This window comes from Meles meles, chromosome 20 (assembly GCF_922984935.1).
Source record: "Meles meles chromosome 20, mMelMel3.1 paternal haplotype, whole genome shotgun sequence".
Lineage (NCBI taxonomy): Eukaryota > Metazoa > Chordata > Mammalia > Carnivora > Mustelidae > Meles > Meles meles.
The window spans coordinates 7,728,688-7,753,412 of record NC_060085.1 but is presented as its reverse complement, the minus strand read 5'-3'; the positions used below and the strand labels follow the sequence as shown (position 1 = coordinate 7,753,412).

Below are 24,725 nucleotides of genomic sequence, written 5' to 3'. Positions count from 1 at the left end.
GGGCGGGAGGGGGAGGGGACCCTCCCACACAGCCTGTCCTTCCTTCCCATGTTTAGCACCAAGGGTTCCCCCGCCTTTTGGGCAGCGTGAATTTGGGAGTCATCGCATGCCTCCCACCTGCGGGAGATGTGCGCCCCACACTGCTGGGTCTTGGGCTGCTGGAACAGTAATTTGGATAAAACTGATCCGTGGCATCAGTTTACTCTCTTCAGGCGGCCTCCTCCACCCCTCCACCCGCCCCCATCACAAAGCCAAAACACCAAGGAGAGAGACACGGTCCACAATGCGAGAGTGCACACATGCGAAGGGCTGGCAAGGCGGCCGGAGGACAGGAGGTCCGCCTCAGACCCCCTCTCAGAACCCCGCCACCTCAGCCGCCCCACGGCCTGAACAGAGCACCTCAGCGCCCCTCCTCAAGCACAGGAATGAATGAAGACGCCAAGTACTGAGGACTTGTTACTTTAACATGTATTGATTAAAAAAAAATAAAGGGAAGGAGAAGTTTTCAACGTCATTTCAGGATAACTATTTCCTGGTATAAAAAGACATTATTCTCAAACAATAACTTTCTAAAAAAAAAAAAATACATCATGCAAAGTTTTAAAAAGTTTCACTGAATGTTTCAAACCTCTGGGAACAAATTATATAGTAACCGTTTTGACCATTTTTTGCCTGAAGAAACGCAAAATCTTGCAAGTCAACGCAAAGACAGGCTTTGCCGCACAGGACTGCTGCTGACCAGAGCCCAACCGTGCTCTTTCCAGAATGGCCTGCCACTGGAAGAAGTTAGAAACCCCAGCCTGCACCCTAAGGTGAGAGGGCAGAAGATTCCAGGCCTTCCGGAATCTATCATAGCTGCACACCCAGCAGCACGGGCCCTGTGAGGCCGGCTCCTCACTGGAGAAGTGGGCTACGTATTAAGCCTTTCGGCTTAGTTATTTTAAAGCCCGATTATAACAGATAAACTCTAGAATCCCATGCATTTGCGGCTGTGATTAGGACTTGCAGAATTCCACGTTCTCTCTCCCTTAAAGCCTGTCTGTTTCCTGCACTGGTAACGGAAGCACAGTTGCGATACCTTTGAGAGTTCACCTCTAACTAACCCAACCACAGAACACCACACCCCCAAACAAGAACCCCGCAGAGCGTTTACAAAAGGCGGGAGAGGTTAATTTAGCACAATGTACAATTCCCAATGTTCCCAACGTTTTACAAGCTTATTTAAAAAAAGGAAAAGAAAAAACAAAAAAACCAGTTGCTCTGGATTCAGATGTGATAAAATCGTTTTCATTACTGTCAAAGGCATCAACCAGATGTGGGAATTTGTTAAAAGGTTAAAAATTCATACAAAACCTGCTGTAAATTAAGACAAAGGTAGATTAAAATGCATCATTATCTGTCTCTTAAATAAAGTAATGCTTTCCATAAAAAGCAAAGGTGGGCTTTTGCCTTGATGCTGACCAACGCTGACTCTAGAATTCTGTGCAATTCTGCACAAAAATGCGTTCTCTGAAAATTGCTTTCCACTTATTGTGAACTTCAATATGACCAAGTTCAAAGGCAAATCACGATAAAAACTGCCATTGTCTTAAATTCTGCAGGCTAAGAGTTTCAGACAAGCTGCGGTGACAAGCCACGGTTGAGAAACCCAGTGAAGCACAGGGGCACAGCACGGACACTTGGGTTTTGGAGTTCGAGAAAATTGGAGTAAAAAGTTGATTTTGTGTGCAATACTTTTAGATGCTCTAGGAAGACCCAAAATCATGATAGCCGTAGCAGTCTGTGAAAAAGTCACCTACAAAAGGGGGAGACAGAGCAGAGAAAAAAAATTAGAATTCTTTTGAAAAATGGCACAGAGCGCCACATCTGAAATTCATGTTTTAGATTTCTCTGCTCCTGTAACCCCCCAATGAAGGCTCCTTCTCAAGACAAGAGCTGTGCACTGTCAGGAAAAGCATCATCACAGGACTGGTGCTTCACATGGCTTAAAGCAGAGAAATGTAAAATTCTAACTCAAGGAAATTTCAAGGCACACAAATACGTGTGTCAACATTTAAAGCACGAATCACACGTCTGCAGCACGGGGCCAGAGGACCGTCTGCTCTAACTACTGAGAAAAGCTGTGGGCCACTCCTCGACCTCGGGGAGGCTGCTGCGGGTGGGCCGCCCTCTCCTAACTCAGGCGCGGGAGCTGAGCTGTAGCTTCTCCCCAACCTCAGACAAAGAGAAACACACACTTACTGTAGCCTGCTGTCGCCGAGTTGCCTCCATACCCATAGCTGCCATACCCAGCGCCTGGAAAGGAACACACAGGGTCATGGGGGAGGCAGGTGAGTCTGCCCTGCCCCTGCCTCTCCCACCGTCTCGGCCGGACCCCAGGGGCCCCACGTGCTCCAGGGAGCCAGTGGGGTCCGCGGGGACAACACAAGACCAGGGTCCTCACCAGCGTTCATGTAGCCTCCATGGTTGGCGCCACCAAATCCTCTCCCTCGACCTCGACCTCGGATGTTCCCTCCTCTTCCCCGCCCTCGAAGGTTCGGGGGCGGGGGCACTTCGTTGTGCATGGGACCTCCCATGCCAAACCCAGGGTTATGTGGCTGCGGGGGAGAGAATAGAGACAAGCGGCGTTCACCTCGCACTCCGACCACAGGAGAACTCGGGCTAAGGCCAGAGACGGCCAGGCCGACCGCTTACCTTAGCAGCAAATTTCGGTCCCCCCCTGACGGGCACAGGGGCTCTCTTCTTCTTGTTGGCTTCCAGGGCGAGAGGAGCATCAGGGAAGAGCTTTTCTAGTGCAGCAAGAGCGGCATATGCTTTTGCCACCTTTTTGTTCGAGCCAGCACCCTGAAATTTCTGTCCATCCACCTCGACCTGGGAAGAACAGACGTGTGTTCAGGGTGGCCCCGAGCCTCCCCTGGGGCACGAGTTAACTCCTGGGGAGCTGGCTGCTCACCTCCATGACAAAGCGCTTGTCGTGGCTGCCCCCGGTCTCGGAGATGAGCTCGTACTTGAGGCCACGCCTCTTTTCGTTAAGTTCCATAACAGGGTTCTTGCCATGCTTGGTCAGGATCGGCCCCTGCTGTTTTACGTTCTCAGGGAAAACAGAAAAGAAAACCAAAAAACTCAGCTAAGGGCTTTCCAGCCTGTGGTGGAGGGCCGCTGCCCCCAGACAGGACAGAGACCCTCCACTCCATCTTCCCTGCTGTTCTCACTTCCCTCGCCTCCCAGCCTCCGAAAGTCATCAGAGGGCGTCCAGCAATGGGACTGCCTCCAACGGCACTCTATCTCTGGGAAATGGCCTGACTTCAGCTGAGGACCATCCCACTGCAGCCCCAGGGGCTGGGTCAGCATCAGCAGGGGCCCTCGTGGTGGCAGCTCAAAGGCTCACCCCCGGCTCCCTGTGCAGGCCCCTGGACTGGAAGCTACCGTTGTGGGGGAAGTAACGAGAACCAGCAACCACACTGGCTCACAGGACACAGAGCTGCCTGCGGCATCCCACCGGGCACGCCGGCCCCCACCACGTGCTCACCTCGGCGGTAGGATCGGAGGGGAAGGCAGTACTGGGGGTCGAAGCAGCTTCCACCACAGGCGGAGGGGCCACCACGGCCGGCTTTGCTTCCGTCTCCTCAGCAGAGTCCTCCCCTTTGCTAGAGTCTCTGCCTTCCGCGCCAGTAGGCAGACCCATGTCCTGTAACACCTGCCGGAGGGACACCCGCGAGACTCCCCAGTTAGGGATGGGGACTCAGCACCAGGGTCATCTATGCAGACCTCCCCCCATCCCCTGGATCCCGAACCAGCAATCGGAGGCTGTCCCCCACCCCCCAAATCCCTGACGCCCAGCTACATTCAGGGACTCTCTGCCTGTCAACCACAATGAGGAATCTATCCTTCCACTTGTGACTTGGAAGACATTTGAGAACTACTCATCTCCGTGTTCACACACCCTCCCTAAGCCGGGTGTTGTCCACGCTGAGGGTTACTATGGCCCAGGATGGCTCAACAGGAGCCCCGATGCAGAAGCAAACAGAAGCACTTTGCTGCAGGGAGAACAAGCACATGGTGCCTGAACCCGCCCATATTTACCTTAACGGCCACATGCAGCTTGGCAGTCTTCTTGGACGGCCCAGAGGCCTCAAATGAGTTGCCATCCACCTCCACAGACATGGTAAAGATGGGGGCGTGGACTGGACCGGTCTGGGAAACCAGCTTATACTGCAATCCCGGCTTCAGCTGGTTGAGTCTCATGAGTGCGTTCATAGCTTGGGGAGGCTCTGCCTTCTCCTCTGCAGAGACAGAACACCGACAGGGTTCCAGACCAGCAGTCGGCGGTCCCCGGGGTGGGGGGAGGAGTCACCCAGGACCCGCTCCTGCTCCTGAGGCACGGCACGGCGGCCTGGAAGCCTGCCCCAGCCCCAGCCTCACCCGCGCTGCTCCCAGCACGTCCACCCCACTTGCGTTCCAGACCCACACTACAGTCAGTCAAGGATGGCTGCCATATCCTGCCTGAGAAAACTAAGGCAAAAAGCAAGCATCTCACCACTTTGGGACTCTTAATTGAGCCTGAAGACACGCTACGGTCTAGAAACAAATCCTAGTACCTTTCTTCTGAATCTTCTTCTTCTTTTTGCTCGGAGACTTTTCCTCCCCATCTTCTTCCATCGGGCGTTTCATGGGCGTAACAGCATAGGTGGTGCTGGGGGGGATTTGAACTGAAGGAAGAAACCACGACAGAGAAGGCTGAGACTCCCTCCCGTACTCCTGCCAGCAGACCACGCCAACCAGCAGGCTGGGGCCAGGCCCCCGTGGCGAGCTTACCTGTGTAGTCCACTGGGTTTTCATTCTTTGGTTTCTTGGGCATCTTGGAAGGCAGAGGGTCCATACCCAGAACTTTATGGAGCTGGCCAAACGCAGCAAGTCGCAGAGCATGCTGGAGAAGGGGAAGAGGACCTGACTCAGCCGCCCTGTGCTCCCCACCAAGGTGTGTGCGCTCACTAATGCCTTCTGGAAGGGGTGGGAGCTGAGGGGATTGCTAACGGTCTCCCCTACAACAGCAAGGGGTCCCCCAACAGCCAGAGGAGGGCCTGACTGCCAGGGCCCAACCTTGCTGTGGGGGAAGGCCTGCCTGTGACCACCCCCCTCGAGAGGAATACAGGAGACCCCAACCTGGGGACTGGTTGCCACACGGAGCCACGTGGGGGGCCTGCAAGGGAAGGACCCTGGAGCAGTGCACACAGCAAATACCTCTCCCCGCTGAACTCGGTGTCCAAAAACAGCACTCGAGCAGGCTGAGGGGACAGGAGACAACCACGCGTGGCGCCAAGGGAAAGAAGCAGCCCAGATTGGGGCGCCCTGTATCAGGCACAATCCCTTTTCCTTCGGTCCCCAACATGAGCCTACAAGTCCAGTGGCTACCCTGAGAATACCCAGTAACGGAACTGGAAGCCAGTGATTACAGACTGGGTAAGGGCTCACGTTGGCAATGGCGATGACTATACCTGCGCACTCTGTGTGATATCTTCCCGTTGCTGTCTGTCTAGATGCCCAATAGCATCAGTGGCTTCTTTTTCACAAGGGTCATAAATGCCAGAACCATCTGAAGGCAGGAAACAAGGAAGATATGCAGAGGATTATCTTTTAGCATCTCGGAAGAGTTGTGCTGGCTGAGGGGACCAGGTGCGTTACCCCCCACGCCCCATCCACACCCAGCTCTGGAAAACACGCTGAGCTCGGTGACCCACTCGGCGTCCAGCCCATGAGAGAAATAATTCACGTGTCTCAGAGCAAGGAGCTCGCGTGGGAGTGGGTCACCACCGCCCCGGATCCGCCCTGAGTCACAGCTGCGGAGCCGGCACAGGGCTGGATATGATGGCGCAAGAGGGGAGTCGCATGCTTCGGCCCTAGAGGGACACGGGGCTGCTGCTGCCCTAACCCGGTCAGGGGAACCGCCAGGAAGTGGCCTCGGGGCCTCAATCCCTGTCCTTTCCCTGCAACCTGCAAAGCACAAGGCCCCAACCTGGCATCACGATCCCTGACGCCAAGCACTCCAGCACTCTCCGCAGGGCCTCGCCGGCACCCATTGGTCTGTTGGCTGTGCCAATGGATTTCTCACAGAGAAGCTCAAGGGGCTGAAAGGCAAGAGGGACAGTTAGTGCCGCTGTCCAGGAAGCGATCGACCGACGCTGAGGAGCTGTCACTGCGTGTGTGTTTTTTGGGGGGAAAGGGTGTCTAAGCCCTCCAATTTCACAAGTTGGGGGGGGGGTCAAAGCCCTCAAAGATCACAAGCTAAGGATGAACCAAAGTCAGGACAACTAGAGCCGGGCTTGGTGACTTTTCCTTAAAAGGATGAACACTGAATCTGTCAGACTGTGTGAGCCAAGAGGCAAAGCAGAAACTGTTACCTAGATACTTATGCATTTATTAGGCAGCCACTTTAAAATATAAAAAGCGATCTTAACTACAGGCTGTTGACACACAGGCAGCTGGCCAGAACTGGCCTATGGGCCCCACTCTGCTGACCCCCGTCCACGAGCAGCTATAAAAATGCTTCTTCACAGTAAATGTGCTACCTGGCCAGCGCCCTTCCCTAGGCTGAGCTATGTGTCCACCATGGCGGGTGGTGGGGGGTGGGGACGGACATCCCGGTCTAGCTCTCACCCCTTGCCCGAGGTGTGGCACAAAGTAGTTCTCAATAAATGGCTACTAAGGGATGCAGCGGCCACAGCCCAGAGGGCCACTCCGGCCCGGTTACTATAACATATTCCTGGGATACAGGAGAAGTCTCTACACACACAAACCCCAAGTGGCCACAGCTATAAGGTGCCTTACCCATCCTCTGAGGGGACCCCAGGTGGGCACGCGGGTACACAGGTCCCTCAGGACCCGGATGACAATGACACATGACTTCAGCCCGTTGGCTCTGGCCTAGAGAACAAAGCACAGGCTCTTTACACCAAGGAACCTCCCTTAAATACAAGGCAAACATGAAAAACACGAGTCTCAGGGTGCTACTTTGTCAAGGGTAAATGGTGAACGGTCAAGACCATCAAGTGTGTGGTCAGCAGCGGTTTCATCGTGTGGACAAGAACAAGGTTACTCTTGGCACAAAGCAGCAGCAGCCCACCTACTCAGTCACAAGCCTCCTTTGGGGACGTCAAATTTGTCTAAGCGCGCTCCGTTAGCAACTGCACGCCAGCAGGTGCTAAGTTCGGCACGGCGGTCTTCAATGTTACCGAAACTTTATGGTGTAAGTTAGCCAAGTTAAAACTTAGGAATTCTCTACCAAAAGACAAATAGAAGAACAAAATGCAAACCTGGAACCACTTGGCGTGTCGGAGGGACGCCAAGGCAGCAAGGCATTTCTGCCTGTCCAGAACGTCCGGGGGATCGTTGACTGAGAGCGTTTCTATTCATGGATGGAATAAGAAGACAAGGTACAGTTTGACCAAGGGGTTTCTGTCAGGTGGAAAGGGGATGTGGCAGCTTCCTAAAGGGCAGCTGAGGCTCCCAGAATCTCAAGTCATCTCCACCCTAGACCAGGGAAGGAGAAGCTAGAGTGCGTTTAACTCTGCCCTGAGGAGATCGTAAAAATCGGAGGCCCCTCCAAAAAAAAAACCAAAAACAAAAACAGAAGTGGGAAGTTACTCTAAAAGGAATAATCCCATGGAGGGGAAGGGGACAGATAGGTGGATCCTATCTTCTAATAGACAATTACCTTGCTTCCTCCCCATGAGCTCCCAATAAATTAGCTATGCTAAAAATTTCAATAGCAAAAATCCCCCCCCAAAAAAAAAAACCAAAAAAAAAAACCAAAAACAAAAAAACCCCAAAAAATAAAAACAAAGCAAAAACCCCCAAAAACAAAAACACCATAATAGGTGGGGGGAGTGGAAATGAACTCCCTCTCTGCTTCCCACAACGGCCATCCCCTGAGGCATCAAAGGGGACCACCTCCGCCCACCAGGCGGGACTGCCCTAGCCCCAGCCCTTGACAGAGAGAGTCCTGTTGGTCAAAGGTCCAGCGTCCCTAAATCGATAATTGGAATCAGGTATGAGAACCAAAGGTAATCAAAGAATAGCAACAAGGGCGCAAGGTGTGAGCCTCTGCTGCAGCAGAACTGGGGCGCGTCACCGCCGCCCCCCACGTGTCAGGGGTTTGGATAAGGCCTGCGACCTTCGCTCTGCGCTGCGAGAGCTCGGATTAAAAACAGTCTGCACGCAGAAGAGACACCGGAGGGGCCCTTGGTGGCCTCTGAATTACGAAAGCATTATGAGCCTCTGAGATTTTTGGTTTTGCAAATAATACAACTGTTTACAACTTTATCCAAAACTCTGTACCAGCTCCTCGCATTCCAATCCCGGCAGCTGATTAAAGCGGCCCCTGGAAGCGAACGAGCGAGGCGGCCCTCGGTTCTGCTGCAACACAAGCTGTCTGCATGACTCCAACGTGATGTTCATGCAGAGACCATCTGGTTGTCTTCCAGAATTTACAGGCCATATAAAATCACCAGGGACACACTTTTCCAAGGCCAGAGAACGCTCAACAGAAAAACCAAGTTAACACTGATGAGAACACTCACGGATTCAGATTAAAAAAAAAAACGGTGCAATCCTCTAAGAAAAGTGCTACTCACTTTTAGTGCAACTGTTTTGTCAAACTCCCAAGTGCTGAAACTGCACGGGAGATGGGGTCTCAGAGTACAGGTGGTCAAAGCTACACCGACAGCCTTTTAGCAAAGCAGTCTAAAACTGAATAGCACGTTTGCCTGGTGAGGGCACACCAAATTTCCACAGTCCTGCTGGCCTTTCTCAGCCTCCCTACCTCCGGCTAATACTTTCTCCATTTCTTCTCTGACAACAGGGGATGTCAGGTGGATGGTCAGGGACAATGGAGGCTCTTTTGTGTTTTTTATCACAATTGCAGCATCGTCAACAGACTGGAGTATTTCGTACTTGTCTTCCGTGACCGCCTACAAAAGAAAACGCAACTTTCAAACACACTTCCTCCCCAAGGCAGGCCATCAACAGCTCTGTCTCGCAGGTTACCCCAGCACACGTGGCAGCTTCTTGGGTGGAGACGGGACAGCGGTGCCTTCATCTAGGGGATCGGGACCTCCCTCCTGCCCACCAGGTCTCTGGCCATTTTCTGGGTACTCCAGAGCCAAGGTCTCTAACTACGTAGAGAAGTCATTTTTCACGAGGAGCTTCACAATGCAACACCTCAGGGTCTGGGAGAAGGAGACGAGGGTGCGAATCCTCATTGTGTTGCGTGGGAGTTGTGTTTAACTCTGGGCGAGTTGCTTCACCTCACTGAGATACTGGTTTCTAATGTGTAAAATGGAATTCGTGACAAGACCTACACTACCAGGCTGCAGGCTTACACCGACACCGCGTGCAAACACAACCCGCAGCACAGAGGAACCCACTGCTGGGGGCGGGGGGCAGCCATCAGTGTGCAAAGAGACGGAGTAGTAAGTGATCAGTGTCACAGGACGCACACAGAAAAACATGTGCTTGCTGCTAACGTGCGTGTCTATAAAACGATGTTCGCCTGGCTTCTGCTTTCTCCTTTGTACCAGCTTACGTGCCTTCATCAAGAAAATTCAAACTATTATGGTTTTTGTGAGGAGAAATATAAAGGCACTATCACGTTGAGGAGAGGACAAATGCAGACTGAAGAACCTGGGTTTTTTTCCACTTCAGCACCAGGGACCCCCTGGGCTACGGGGACAGCCTCCGCCCTGCGGACACTGAGCAGCCACCTCTGGCCCCCACCCAGCAGAGATCAGCAGCACCCCACTCCCCCTGCTGTGACAACCAAAACTGTCTCCAACTCACCAAACGTCCTCTGTGAGGGCCAAAATCGCCCCAGTCAAAAACCACTAATCTGAATCAATAAAAATACACTATTTGTATCTTTCTTAAAAGACTTTACAAAAGAGAAAAGAGGTCTTTCCTTTGGAAACATTTACAACAACGCAATTTTCATCAACAAATATACTTTTTATAGACCTGGATTAAAATTAACATAAAAATGACCACCAACGGGGCGCCCGGGTGGCTCAGTGGGTTAAAGCCTCTGCCTTCGGCTCAGGTCATGATCCCAGGTTCCCGGGATCAAGCCCCACGTCTGGCTCTCTGCTCAGTGGGGAGCCTGCTTCCTCCTCTCTCTCTCTCTCTCTGCCTACTTGTGATCTTTGTCTATCAAATAAATAAATAAAATTAAAAAAAACAAACAAACAAACAAAAAAAAACAAACCACCACCGAAACAGAACAGTTAGGGCTTCATTCACCCGGAACCTGGCTCTCCAGAAGTACCTACTGTACTGCATTAGCTCCACACTCAGTTCTGACCTCTATCCCAAATCAAGTTATCAAGCACATGGGAAAAAGAAAAAAAAAATCTATGTTTACATTTGGAAATGAACAGTGCCTTTCCCTAAGGAATTCCACTTCTTGGTTTCGTTTTGTTACTTATTCTTCTGCTAATCCTGCTGCTGAATCAAGGGTGAATGTGTCCCAAGGAGGCAGCACACGGTGGTGACACATGGAGGTCCTGAAACCCCCGGACCCACAACCAGGGGTCCTGGGATCAACTACTCAGCTCCTCGCACCCCAGTGACATCTCCTGAAATACTCGAACAACAAAATCCTATCTTAAAGGATCATTACGAGGAGGAAACTTATAAACACATATAAATAAATACATATACGTAAGAACACCAACAGTACGCCTGGTCTAGAGTCTGGTATAATAAACAGTAAACACACAGGAAATGTTGAGGGTATTATTTATGTAACACTTTGGTAATGAAACACATAAGCTGGTTTTTAAAAAGCTCTTGTGTCCAGTTTTGGATCAGGGAGGAAGAGTTAAATCATTGTACCTTCTACCCAACCCTCCGCATACCCGCCCATCCACCCCAATGGATGGAGCACGGACTTAGGGCTCCAGTCCAGTACGGCCCAGCACATAGTAGGCACCGAGTCTTTCCCGGCTGACAGCATCTGGGCCCATGGTGGTCGGTCAGGCGCCATCCCAGAACCTCAGCAGCCCTGCGGCGTCCTGCCGTCACCTCCGGGTCAGGCGTGCGCAAGCACGTGCGAGGCGGGGTTTGCGCCGCACCTCCCGATGCACAGCACAAGTGGGCCTCTCTTCTGTCCCGCCGTCCCCGACAAGCGCGACCCGACCCCACCCTGGGGAGGCAGTGACACTCACAGCGAGCTGGATGGCCAGGTTGTCAGCCACCTTGTCCAGGAGGGCGGTTGTGGGCTTCTCCTTACAGAGAAGCACCAGCTCTAAATCCAAGTCCCCCTTGAGCAGCAGGCCCTTTGCCACGAGGCCCACGCGCATCACGCCGCGCAGGGTTCTGGTCATGTGCTCCGTCTTCTGCTCCCTGAGGGACACACAATGCATGCTCAGTGAGGGAGTCCACGCAGCCAGAACCCAGAGTCCCTGGAAAGGCTGGAGTATCTTAGAAAAGGAGATGCTCACTCCGATGCTGGCCAGTCTCTCTCGGAAGGCTCCCCACCCTTCCAAAACCTCACACGTACCCAGCCCCTTCTTTGGCCTCATCCTCCGGGGGCACGTCCACATTCTCAGACTCCGCATGCTCACTGCTGCCTTTCTCCTGCTCGTCTATCCAGTCGGACACGGCCTTGAGCGCCCTTTCTGTGTGCGACACCATGTTCTGGACCGCCTCCAGTTCCTCTTGGGTCGGATAAACAGAAGAATGCTTTGCCATCACATGGCGATCGTCATTCACAAAAATTCGCATTGGACGCTGGAAATGTGAACACTCAGTTTAAAACCTTGCACAGACACCAAGCCCCCTCTGGGTGTCTTTCAGGCTGCCCAACTCAGAATTCTGCCTTATCACTTGTGTCAGAGTAGGCTGAGAAGCAGGACAACCAAATGGAACAGCTGCTCATTCCGGAGGCAGCTGAGAGGGGACACACTCAACCTAAAACATTTGTATGTGCGTTTGTATCTGTATGCGTGTGAACTCTGACACAATGTAGTAGTATTTTGTAATTCAAAAAGTCTAATGAAAAAATAGGAGAATCAAATGCCTTGGGGAAATGCCACATCTCTGAATATCATGAATAAAGAAGTATGATTAAAAAAACTTACCATCTTTACTTCTTTTTTCTGTAGTGTCTGGAAATCAAATGTTTGCTTATCTTTTCAAATTGTGACAGATTTCCTTGGTGTTATCAATACTTCAACTATCTATAAGATCAGAAAATCTTTTTAGTTTCAAGTATTTCATAGATGGATGAATTTTAGCAGCCAGACACTGAACAGGATGAAGGACAGTGGTGCAGCCACGGGAAGGGGCCCTGTTAACCCAGGAGGACACATTTTTATTCCAAGTAGTCACTGCTAAGCTGAGGTACAAACAACTAATTATAAAATCCCGTAAAAATGAAAACAGACCAACTTTCCACCCACATCCAGTAAATTTCTATTTCATCTCCTTTCATCTTTTTTTAATGTAAAATATGCCAGTTTTTACACATATAGACAAAAAAATCAAAAACCTATGAGCCTCCAATAAATGTTCAGCAAACTCTTGGTGCTTGAAGAAGGAAAAGAGAGGGAAAGAGTTCTGGTCTTTGAAGGGAATGAAAAAGACGGAAGGAAAGCAGGAGACAGAAAGCCAGTTTCTGTACTGGAAAGGCAAGAACCTCCCGCAACATCAGGTGGATGTGACCGTGGCTCCACGTGGCCACACCTGTGCGTTCCATTTTGGAGAGGCCGAGAGAACCAAGTGCGTGACCGAAGTCCTCAGGACAAGCACAGCTGTAATTACCATCTGGGGCTCTAAATAACAGGCTGACTACAACCTACTCAATTCCCACTCTGTGCAAACAGTCTGGTCCACACTCAAATCTTCCAAATGAGTAAACAACAACAACAAAATCCATCAGAGTAATACACAACAGAAGAATGCGCATATCCCATCCAACCACACAACAGCCAGCTCCTTCAGTCTTGGTCAGTCACCAGCAGGGGCAGCAGGCCCCACTTGGAAAGGCACACATTTCAAGGACAAACCTGGACCTGACGGGCCAAAACAAGAATTTCCCACAATGCTTCAGGACTACCTAACAACCTAACTGCAAATCTGCAGGTTTCAAAGTGAACTATAAAGCTGAAAGGTGGAATTAGAGGGGGCTACAGACAAGCGGAGGTCAAAGGCTATGCTGTGGGAGGGCTGGGGAGAGGAGTGAATCTCTGGGCTCCGCTCTGGTCTCAGCTGTTCACTGCACCCTTGACGAACCGCTCGGTCACCAAATGGGAGCTTCCGCACACACCTAGGCTTGCCTGTCCAGCCACTAGCCATGTGGCCCTCCAGTTTCCTTGCAGCTTCCTTCTACACCTGTGACACAGATACGGCCCATCTTCGCAGGAGGAGGCAAAATTAAACAGGTCAACCTACAGAAAGCAAGCAGCACGGACCCTTCCCAACGGCACCAACTTCTTCCACCACCGAGATCTCCACTTGCCAGGCTGCCCTGGGAGGCTAGGCGTGAGTGACACACAAAGTGCATCCCGTATGAAAAAGTTCCCACTCCTTCACTTAGGAACACAGATATCAAGGCTGTGTACAAAAAGAATGCTTTACTGCTAGGCAGTATTTAAGATAAATTACGGCTGCAAGTACACTCCTGGTATTTGCTCTAAAACACCCCAGGGAGGCAGGTGGTAGAGATGGGGACGGAGGTAAAATGGGACGGTGCAGTGCTGACCGCCGCTGAAGCTGGGAGACGGTTATGTTGGGATTCACTTGTAATGTCTGAAAACTGCCATTCTGGTTTTTTTAATTGCAGAACGGACTTACGTACTTCTAATCAAAGCGCAGCCACGGCAGGTCATCCAAAAATTCAACCAACACTCAGATACCCAGAATCTCAACCAAGAAGCAGACTCCGAGAAATCACAGCCCACTGGAGACACGGCCATGCCAGATGGCCCCCACTCCTGGCCACGTCGACGCTGGAACCGCATCCCTCTGAGTAGCGAAGGCTGATGCTCCAACCGTGTTGTATTTAGCACGTACTTTCTCCACACGAGGCCCCAGGGTTGGCTTCCCGGACAGTGCCAGACACATCAGACAAGGGCCTGGCCCCCATGGACCTGGCTGGCTGGCACAATGTAGAGAAGAAATTCCTGCTTTCCGAGCCCAACAAGGTGCCAGGAGCCAACATCTCACCGCACACTTACCAGCTCTTCGTGCTACGCTCCGCCGCCGCCACGAACATCAAATGCAGAGATTTTAAAAACAACAGAACTTAAACCAAGTCTTCAGAAGGCTAAGAGCTTTTCATTCTAGGTTTTACAGACCTGATGTTGTCTAACTTTCTAAAAGGAGCTCCCCAGAGAGATGGCAGTTCCTGCACCTCACCCGGGAACTGTGGGAGCCTGCTCATTTGCACATCAGAAAGCAAGGAAGCGGGGCGCCTGGGTGGCTCAGTCGTTTAGCGGCTGCCTTCAGCTCAGGTCATGATCCCGGGCTTCTGGGATCGAGCCCCACATCAGGCTCCCTACTTGGCGAGAGACCTGCTTCTCCCTCTCCCACTCCCCCTCCTTGTGTTCCCTCTCTCTCGGTGTCAAATAAATAAATAAATTTTTAAAAAAGCAAGGAAGTGCTTGGACATTAACGCAAGTCCAAAGGACAAGGAGTTGACTTGTAAAGGCTCCCATCTGGAGCTACATCTGGAGCAATGGAATACAAAAGAAAAAAAAAAAAAAAGAAAAGAAAAGAAACATAAAATGAGCAGTGCCTGGGTGGCTCAGTGGGTTAAGCCTCTGCCTTCAGCTCGGGTCATGATCTCAGGTCCTGGGATGGAGCCCTGCGTGGGGCTCTCTGCTCAGCAGGGAGCCTGCTTCCTGTTCTCTCTCTGCCTGCCTCTCTGCATACTTGTGATCTCTCTCTGTCAAATAAGTAAAATATTTAAAAAAAAAAAAAGAAAGAAACATAAAATGCTGCCGTATCTATGAAGTTCTAGAACAGCCAAACTGCTCAGCAGTTGCCCTGGATAGGTGGTGGCAAGGACACTAGGAAGGGTGCTTTCAGAGTGATGGTCACAGTCTACATCTTGGTAGAGATGGAGCATACGCAGTGGTCAAAACTAAACAATATACCGAAGATGTGTGCATTACTTAAGAAAAAACAAACAAACAAAAAACCCAAAAACAAACACAACTGTAACTAAATACTGGTCTCTAGTTAATACTTAGATAGAGACCGCAATTTTCAGCCACTGAAAGGCATCATAAGGATAAAGTGGATTATACGCCAGAGGCATCCAGTAGACGCGTACATAAATAAACGTGAACTGAACAACAACCAGAACAGACGGAGAGATGTATGAGATAAAACCAGAGCCAAAGGGCCACGGAGGAACCTAGGCTATACCCACAGGCAGCTGCTCACTATAAGACTCTGTCACCTTCGGTGTACATTTGAAAATTTTCATCCTAAAACGTTATAAATATATAATCATATAATTAGATATAAATATATAATTGATTCTGCACCAAAAATGTACATAAAAGCTTGAGTCTGTAATAAGACTTAATAAAAACCCCAGAACCTAACTTGCCACCACGGGAGGGGTCCATCCCAGCTCCCTACTCTGAAAATGGGGAAGAGGGACTGAAGCCCGGCCACAGCTGAGGTGGGCATCGCAACTCAGAACAAACGCCATCTGACAAAGAGAAACCAGGAGTAGAAGATCACTCTTCTATGAATGGGTAAAAAGACACTGTGTCACGGGACGCCTGGGTGGCTCAGTGGGTTAAGCATCTGCCTTCAGCTCAGGTCATGATCCCGGGGTCCTGGGCTTGAGCCCCACATCAGGCTCCCTGCTCACTGGGAAGCCTGCTTCTCCCTCTCCCTCCGTCTGCCACTCCCCCAGCTTATGGGCCCAGGCAATCATTCTCTTTCAGGCAAATAGATAAATAAAATCTTTTTTTTTTTTTTAAAGATTTTATTTATTTATTTGACAGAAAGAGAGAGAGAGATCACAAGTAGGCAGAGAGGCAGGCAGGGGAGGGGGAAGCAGGCTCCCTCCTGAGCAGAGAGCCAGATGTGGGGCTCGATCCCAGGACCCTGAGATCATGACCTGAGCCGAAGGCAGAGGTTTAACCCATTGAGCCACCCAGGTGCCCCGATAAATAAAATAAAATAAAAAGATTGTGTCAAAGTAAATGAGCCCATCGAAAGTACCTCAGAGACATACACACGCCCCCAAATGCACCTGCTGTCCCGCATGCAGGCCTCCATCTGCCGCCTTCACCATTAAAACTCGAACGTGGGTGCGCCTCTGCTGCAGGCGGCTGCAGCCCCTGATCTTCCGCTGTTCCGAGCGGCAGGCCCCAGAAGGAACCCCTGAAGAGACCCACTGGGCTGTGGCTGGCCATGACCACCACACCTGGCCCCCACCTGTGGAACATTCAGCCCCGGTGCCCTTCTCCTTTAGACCGGGCCTTGGTGGTGATGCCTCCTGACTCAGGGGCACAGAATTATGTGAGCTAAAACAAACGCTGAAAACTGGAGACAATGCTCCTTTGCAGGCCAGCAAACCCGGTCTCCGTTGTCTCTATGAACCCGGATCTGTCATCCCAGCCGGCTTTTTCAGAAGCCAGCTGCTCTGGTCTTGAATACCAGGGAATCCAACTCATTAACAGATATAGGACCGTCTTCTGGGCAAGCAGAAACCTCCTTTCCAAGATTTTTAGTGAAGAACACTGTTGGCGAGAAGCCCCCAACACCCACCTACCCATAAGCAACACTCCACTGGCCCCTGCCAATCAAACTTTAAATAGAAGTCGCTCCTGCAACCACCTTTATGATTCAAAAATGGGGCATAAGGAAGCCCGATTTTTACCAGCCCAGCTTCTCTGAAAAGAAGCCAAAGCAAGGAACGGCTGGAGAGTGAAGAACCGGGGTTTTAAACGTGAACTTTGTGTGGCTCAGGATGTTCTAACAGGGATCAGGTTTCTTTCTTCTCGAATCCAGCCCACTCACAGCATGAAGAGTTACGAAAGTTTAAACCACAAAACCCTTCTCTTGCAGTGTGATGACCACCTCTCTGACCTCTTGCTAATTAGAATGTGACATACGCGGCACTTGCTGTTGGAAAAAGAAACACGCCCAAGTCAGCATGCAGGGATCAACAACCGTTTATAGGATGAACTGACAGGTGCAGCGGCAACATCCTCACAGGTACGGCCCCGCCTACTTTCCAGAGCTGATACCTGCTCTGCCAGCATATTTCCCCGAGTTCCTACCGCTATTCCAGAGACTCTGGGGAACTGTCTTGAAACAGACGCTCCGCTAAGAGACTGAAGAATTAGGCTTTGACATGTGCAAGGATCCAATTTTAGTATATGTGCTGCCGAAGCGAGCACCATGTGCAAGGATCCAAACCCCACGCCCAACTGCCCCATCTCTGGAGCTGTCCTGTCCTGCTTTGTGACGTGAAGTAACAGACAGGTGCTCCTCTTTAGTGACTCTACAAACCTCTACAGACTGACATCATCAAGGACACAAAAAAAGTAAGTTTAACAAAGCACTTCAATCAAAAGACACCTATCTAAAATCTGGTTATGGGGGCGCCTGGGTGGCTCAGTGGTTTAAGCCGCTGTCTTTGGCTCAGGTCATGATCTCAGGGTCCTGGGATCGAGTCCCGCATCGGGCTCTCTGCTCGGCAGGGAGCCTGCTTCCCTCTCACTCTCTCTGCCTGCCTCTCTGCCTACTTGTATCTCTCTCTGTCAAATAAATAAATAAAATCTTTAAAAAAAAAAAAATAAAAATAAAAAAATAAAATCTGGTTATGAATGCCACTCCGAGAAATTTTAAAATCCAGCACAGATCTAATATCTAGTACAGTGATTCCCAAATCTGTCTGCAATGGTATTTTTACTGATCCACAAGGAGATATAAAGTTAGGAATAAAGATTTTCACAAACATTTTCTATTTTAAAAAGCATGTCTTTTTTCTCAAGAAAAGATGGACACAAGGTACACTAATTAATTACAAAGATATTTTTCTTGGCTAAATAAAAAGTTGACAAATACAGATTTTTTTCCCCTCAAAAGGTTTCTGGAACTCCACTGGTGAGACCCCGGACTCTAGGGCCACTAGTACTGTAGAACATTCACGGATCTTGGGAGACAGAAGCCCCAGGTTTGTGCCCACCAGGGCTCTCCAAACTAGCACCTATGGGACCTTCCAGCAAATTACCTACCTATTCAGAGCTGGGTCAAACATGAGATGGAAAACACTAGCTAAGATAAGAGTTGCAAGTACTAAGGATAAAAGGTGACTTTATGGAAAGAAACCTCATCGACCATAAGACCACAAATGCAATATATTAAAGGAGGAATTTCAACGACTGCTGGACGAACCAACAGAAATGTTTTTCAAGGCTGCCTGTGAGAGGACCTGTCAGTAAAGTGTGTACCATGACTCCAAGTGGAACTGCCAAACCTCCTTTCCAACATCCTCTTCAAGAGGCAAGGTGGCGAAATAAGTAAGTTTAGGAACTCTTCCACACCTGGCTGGGGAGGGGGACACCCCCCACCCTGGGAAACCCTTCCTTGTTGGATTTTTTTTAAGTAGACTCTACACCCAGCGTGGCGCCCAACGCAGGACTTGAACTCCTCACCCTGAGATCAAGCATCAGATGCTTAATCACCTGAGCCACCCAGGTGCTCCAGATTTTTTACTTGGCATGCAACCTGTTCACTTCCCCCAAAACACCCCCCCCAACCTCTGCAAAGAAAATAAGATCATTCCTCAAAGGATGAGACGTATACATGCGAATTCACAAACACAAATTATTTTAGTGGGTGAGGGCGGCACTTTTCGGTTTTTAAAACTTTTATTTTATTTAAATTAACATATACTGCATTGCTAGTTTCAGTGATTCATCAGTTGCATGTTAACGCCCCGTGCTCAGTACATCATGTGCCCTCATTAATGTCCACAGCACAGCTACCCCCTCCCTCTTCCAAGGGCCACCCTCTTTTAAATAGAACTTTTCTATTTTGAAGTCACTGTAGCTTCACATGAAGTTGTAAGAAATGACAGAGATCAAGTGTCCTCTGTAACCAGCCCCCACCCTCGCCCCCGGCAATGGTAACATCTTGCAAACTACATAGTACAGTATCACAACCAGAGCAGACGTGGATACAGACACAGGCCACTGCAGCCCCACAAGGATCCCTCCTGTTGCAAGTGACTGGCCACACTCCCCTTCCACACACCTCATATGCCTAACCCTAAAAACCACTAATCCATTCACCATTCCTATAATTTTGGCATTCCAAGAATGTTATGTATGTGGAATTGCAGAGCATGCAACCTTTCAGCATTGGCTTGTTTCATGCACCATAACTGCCTCAAGCCTCATCCAAGTTTTGTTATCAACACTTGCTGCTTTTGGTTGGTGAGTAGCATTCGAGTATGGAGGCACCACTGTTTAACCATTCACCCACTGAAGGGCATGGCTTCCCACTCCTGGCTACCAAGAATAAAGTTACTATGAACATTTGTGTATACATTTTTACGTGAACATAAACATTCATTTCTTTGGGAAAAATGCCCAAGAGTGAACTTGCTGGGTCACGTGGTAGTTGCCTATATGGTTTCCCAAGAAACCGCCGTGTTTCTCCAGAGCCGAGATTTTAAAGAAAATTCCAGTTAACTTCATCAAAATCAATTCAGTTCACCTTCTCTCCACTCCTGTCAGCTCACACATCTGCTCTGTGCTGCTCTGGTCACTGGTGAGCCCTCACCGGGCAGCCTTTATTCCTTCCTGCAGACATTCTGCACAGGTCACCCACAGGACAAATGCTTATTAAGGGCTGCTACGAGCCATGGGGCTGGGCTGGTTATTTCCACATTGTTAACATCTGGACTGCTTTTCTGAATTATGAGTACATAGCAAGGATTATTAACTAGCAAAAAATCTAAATGTACCAAGAAGCAGCCAACCTAACTGGCAACATTTTATTCTTTAAACACACACAAACTCAGTCAGGTAAGAAAAGGAGTCCAAAGGAAGCAACAGAAAACCAAGTGGCCTGGATGATTATCCTAGTAAGACTGAGCTTGAACCACAGTCCTAATGAAAACAGTAAGAAGGATGGCTGTTTGGGACGTTCAAAGAAAATTACAATAGATCTCAAATTGCAAACAGCATCACTTCTCACTAATCACCTAAGATTATAAAAATAATTTGGGGGGAGGGCACCTGGGTAGCTCAGTGGGTTAAAGGCTCTGCCTTCAGCTCAGGTCATGATCCCAGGGTCCTGGGATTGAGCCCCACATCGGACTCTCTGTTTAGCTGGCAGCCTGCTTCACCCTCTCTCCCTACTTGTGATCTCTGTCAAATAAATAAAATCTTAAATAATAATAATAATAATAATCTGGGAAAGATTTACATACTCTCATAAAAGGATGCATGCTCCGTTTTGTGACTAAATGATCCTCAATGATCACATATGGCACACAAGAATATGGCCTGTGGACGACAAACTCATTTTCTTGTTAAAACTAGCAGCTACAGGGGCGCCTGGGTGGCTCAGTGGATTGGGCCGCTGCCTTCAGCTCGGGTCATGATCTCGGGGTCCTGGGATCGAGCCCCGCATCGGGCTCTCTGCTCTGCAGGGAGCCTGCTTCCTCCTCTCTCTCTGCCTGCCTCTCTGCCTACTTGTGATCTCTCTCTCTGTCAAATAAATAAATAAAATCTTTAAAAACAAACAAACAAACAAAAAAACCTAGCAGCTACATTTTCAATTTCTTTATCCCATGAACACTTAATAAGAAAAAAACTTAAGGGGCGCCTGGGTGGCTCAGTGGGTTAAGGCCTCTGCCTTCGGCTCGGGTCATGATCCCAGGGTGCTGGGATGGAGCCCCGCGTCGGGCTCTCTGCTCAGCAGGGAGCCTGCTTTCTCCTCTCCCTCTCTCTCTGCCTGCCTCTCTGCCTACTTGTGATCTCTATCTGTCAAATAAATAAATAAAATATTTTAAAAAAAAACTTAAATTTCAACTGGACATTGCTTTCTCGAGACATGTGAAAATGGCTGATGTTAAAAGTCACTTCTAAACTTCCAATCACAATTTATAATGGGATCGCCTATTAAATGCAACCTTGGGGAAATATCACAGGCATTTAATAGAGCATAAAATGGCAAGAAACAATTTTTAGAAGTCGCCACACTGAAAAGGCTCCCTAACAAACACCTGTCCACTCCGCTTTCAATATTGTTCCTGTAATGCTGCTAGCGCCACAAGAAGTCAGCACCCACTTACCCTAAATAACAGAGCAGAGAGGGAAGCTGGTCATTTCAGATGAACTGTCAAGTGCTGCAGCAGGAATCTGAAGGAATCTCATCCCTTCAGGGGCCCCAACTTGCTTCACTGTGTGTAGACTCACTCGTGTCAAACCACTATCTGCCTTTAGTTTCAAACCCCTTTGCTGGAAATAGAAATCAAATCTTTCTCTCCCAGGACTTGACTAAGATAAAAAGCACCCAATACGCATAGCCTGGAAAATCCTAACTCCCGGGACTCCTGGGTAGCTCAGTGGGTTAGAGCCTCTGCCTTCGGCTTAGGTCACGATCCCAGGGTCCTGGGATCGAGCCCTGCTAAGCAGGGAGCCTGCTTCCCTCTCTCTCTCTGCCTGCCTCTCAGGTGCCTACTTGTGATCTCTGTCAAATAAGTAAATAAAATCTTAAAAAGAAAAAAATCCTAACTCCCATGAAGGCTCAATCAAAGCAATATTCAGATAAAATGTCATCCCTCTGTGAGACACACATGCTAAGTTAATACCAGATAGTGACATTTACAGTTCAAAACTGCACAAGGTCCATCAACTTACTGACAAAATGTAAAAGGAGGGCAAATCCAAGGAGGTATAAACCCAAGTTCCTTGGGTAAGGGAATTATTCCTTTGAGTCATAAAAGGTGAAATCAGGAGGAACTGGGGAGAAGGATGAGAGAGGTAAATAAGAGGGAGTTGATTCAGCCCAAAGAAAACTTTTTTCCTTTTTTAAAGATTTATTTATTTATTTATTTCAGAGAGAGAGAGAGAGAGAGAGAGAGAGAGAGAGATAGAACACACACAAGCAAGAGAGCACAAGCTCCCCACCCAGCAGGGACCCAGAATCATGACCTGAGCTGAAGGCAGACACCTAACCAAGCCCTCACAGAAACTTATAAGAAAGCCTTTTTCAGAAAGTCATTTCCAAGCCCCACATCTTGCTACGGACAAGCCTACTGCTTACTCAAACAGAAGGGGCTTAAAGACTTACAGAAAGCTCTTTCCTCATCACTGACTCCACCTGTTCCTACCTGGAGAACTTAAGCAGGGGAGCAAGAAAACGAGCACCGAGTAAGTGACACCCACATATTAGCAGCCGCTCTTGACAATACAGTTTGACAGGAAGAATTTAAGAAAAGGAAGAAACAGCCTTAGATTCCTCATTGTCTATAACATGGGCCTCAAGAAACAAAAACAGAGGGCGCCTGGGTGGCTCAGTGGATTAAGCCGCTGCCTTCGGCTCGGGTCATGATCTCGGGGTCCTGGGATCGAGCCCCGCATCGGGCTCTCTGCTCCGCAGGGAGCCTGCTTCCTCCTCTCTCTCTGCCTGCCTCTCTGCCTATGTGTGATCTCTCTCTCTGTCAAATACATAAATAAAATCTTTAAAAAAAAAAAAACAGAAACAAAAAGCCTCTAAAATATACTAGAAGAAGCTAAAGAAAGGAATGTTTGCCTAAAGGCACTAGACAAGTTCAATCAGGAAAAAATAAAAAGTGCAAGCGATTAGGTACCACTCCGCTCCAGAAAGAGTGAGATTCCCAGGCTTGCCCAAGCTCTAGAAGAGTAGGGAAACACTGATACACCCGCACTCGATGCTGGCAAGGCCAAGCCTGGCAGTAACTGCCAGCCTCCAATCAACTCCAAACACGAGGGCCTGCAGAGATTCCATTCACAAATCCCAGGGTCCAGGATCTGCTCACATGGCCAACAGACAGCTGGGGGAAAGACCCCAGCACTAGGACAGTAGCACCTGCCAGTACCCCGGGGCCTCTTTTTCTCTTTTCCAGATGTTAATGAGTGTCTGGTTCCCACACCTCATTCACAGCCTCACTGGCTGCTGTTACCTACATCCCACAAGACCACACACAAAGCATAGTGGCAGCAATGTGAGCAATCCGCGGAGATTCCCAACCACAACTCTCTGAGAAAAAAAAAAAAAAAAAAAAGAGTCTGCAGCCCTAAATTTGAGTCCCAACTCTGGGTAGCACCTTAGGTCTTCCTGTGGAACCCAAATCTGCCACCAGGCCACTCCCTTTAAAGAGGAGAATCCTAAGCAATCGGAAGCCAAGATTCAGACCACTGAAATACCTAAGGCCTGAAAAGGAAGGCTTCTCAGGGAAATGGGCACTCCCTTACTCATCCATCATGTCCCCTGAGCAGAATCCCAAGCAACGGGTCAATCAATTTTGGAAATACTGAGAAGAGATGGCTTATCTGCCCCCAAGTTCTGAACTGAGGGAGAGCATGCTGATCACTGTACATCCCAGATAATTCATCCAGGCGCAGTATTAAGTGGGGCAGAACTTTAACTCAGTCCCTCAACTACTTGAGAAAATAATGCAGAAAATCGTTTTAGGCTCTCATGTTTAGGTCACAATCTTGCAAGTTTCAGGTACCCAAATATCGCACCAGATCACCATTTTGAGGAAGGATGCAAATCCTAAGCAACCTGGAGAAAATTCATCATCAGTGAAACACCTGAACTAAAGAAAGGAAAAGCTTAAACCCTCCGCCAAAAATGGGCCCTGGGGAGGCCTGGCTGACTACAAATTTGGGAACCCCATGCACCGACAAAGGCCTCCTAGGCAATCAGCGTGGGAACGGGGTTTCTGGGAGGAGGTCCGCGTCTCCACGCCATGTAAGGACAAAGGCGGCGACATTTCCCGCCTCGGGAACCTGGGACTCTCCTGGAACCCGGGACGGGACTGGGACAAAGACTGAAAAGGAACGAGGAGGGGGTTCGCTCCTGCCGCGCCAGCCAGGATGCTACCGGCCAAGGGGGGTGTGTGCTCCCGGCACGTGCGCGCGTGCGCGCGGGGCGCCGCAACAGACAAAGCCGGGCCCGGGGGACTCGGCGGCGGGGGGCCCGGTGCGCGCGCACCCCCCGCGCGAGGCGCCGCCGCCGGCCGAGGGGCCGCGAGGGGGGGCGGATGCGCGCGCACCGGGCCCTCGCCGCCGCCGCCGCCATTTTGTTTCCTCGGCACAATGGGGGAGAGTAACGGCCGAGCGCGGGAGCGAGACTGGCGAAGGAGGAATGAGACAAGTGCTGGGGCCAGGGAACCGGGCGTAGGCGGGGAGCGCGGGGCGCCTGAGGCCCTGTCACCGCGACCCCTCAGCCCGGCCCGCGCTGAGTGGGAGGACTGGCGGGGGGAGGGGCAGAGGCGGGAATGGGCCCCGCCGCCGCCACATTGACGCTTACCTTGTCGGCGTTCCCTTCCCCGACCGCAACCGCCGCCGCCGCCCTCCTGCCACAGCCCGCCGGGGTCTCCCCCCAAAAGCCACGCGGTGCGCACCGGGCTGCTGAGTCCAACTGCAATGGCGAGAAGAGGAGGAGGAGGAGCCGGGGCCGGGGGCGAGCGGGCGGGCGGGCGCGCGCCGGGGAGG

At 50.2% G+C, this 24,725-nt stretch overlaps 1 protein-coding gene across 4 annotated transcripts in view; it reads right to left on the bottom strand.

Annotated features, from left to right (window-relative positions):
- Nucleotides 1–24,725, bottom strand: part of ILF3 (interleukin enhancer binding factor 3) — a 28,532-nt gene extending 3,807 nt beyond the window's left edge. Inside the window, exons 1-18 of one of the 4 annotated variants that reach the window (XM_045990671.1) lie at nucleotides 24,541–24,725; nucleotides 12,132–12,230; nucleotides 11,552–11,781; nucleotides 11,217–11,394; nucleotides 8,819–8,966; nucleotides 7,311–7,402; nucleotides 6,826–6,921; nucleotides 6,014–6,125; nucleotides 5,496–5,593; nucleotides 4,816–4,927; nucleotides 4,599–4,709; nucleotides 4,084–4,283; nucleotides 3,530–3,697; nucleotides 2,954–3,091; nucleotides 2,695–2,871; nucleotides 2,444–2,597; nucleotides 2,242–2,295; nucleotides 447–1,795 (exon numbers count right to left, since the gene is read on the bottom strand). In XM_045990671.1, coding sequence (XP_045846627.1) covers nucleotides 1,746–1,795; nucleotides 2,242–2,295; nucleotides 2,444–2,597; nucleotides 2,695–2,871; nucleotides 2,954–3,091; nucleotides 3,530–3,697; nucleotides 4,084–4,283; nucleotides 4,599–4,709; nucleotides 4,816–4,927; nucleotides 5,496–5,593; nucleotides 6,014–6,125; nucleotides 6,826–6,921; nucleotides 7,311–7,402; nucleotides 8,819–8,966; nucleotides 11,217–11,394; nucleotides 11,552–11,781; nucleotides 12,132–12,134 — 2,121 coding nt within the window. In that variant the 5' untranslated portion in view covers nucleotides 12,135–12,230; nucleotides 24,541–24,725 and the 3' untranslated portion in view covers nucleotides 447–1,745. Of the gene's footprint in view, nucleotides 1–446; nucleotides 1,796–2,241; nucleotides 2,296–2,443; nucleotides 2,598–2,694; nucleotides 2,872–2,953; nucleotides 3,092–3,529; nucleotides 3,698–4,083; nucleotides 4,284–4,598; nucleotides 4,710–4,815; nucleotides 4,928–5,495; nucleotides 5,594–6,013; nucleotides 6,126–6,825; nucleotides 6,922–7,310; nucleotides 7,403–8,818; nucleotides 8,967–11,216; nucleotides 11,395–11,551; nucleotides 11,782–12,131; nucleotides 12,231–24,540 lie in introns of those variants that run through there. The other 3 variants (XM_045990672.1, XM_045990669.1, XM_045990670.1) reach the window with 3 other exon arrangements.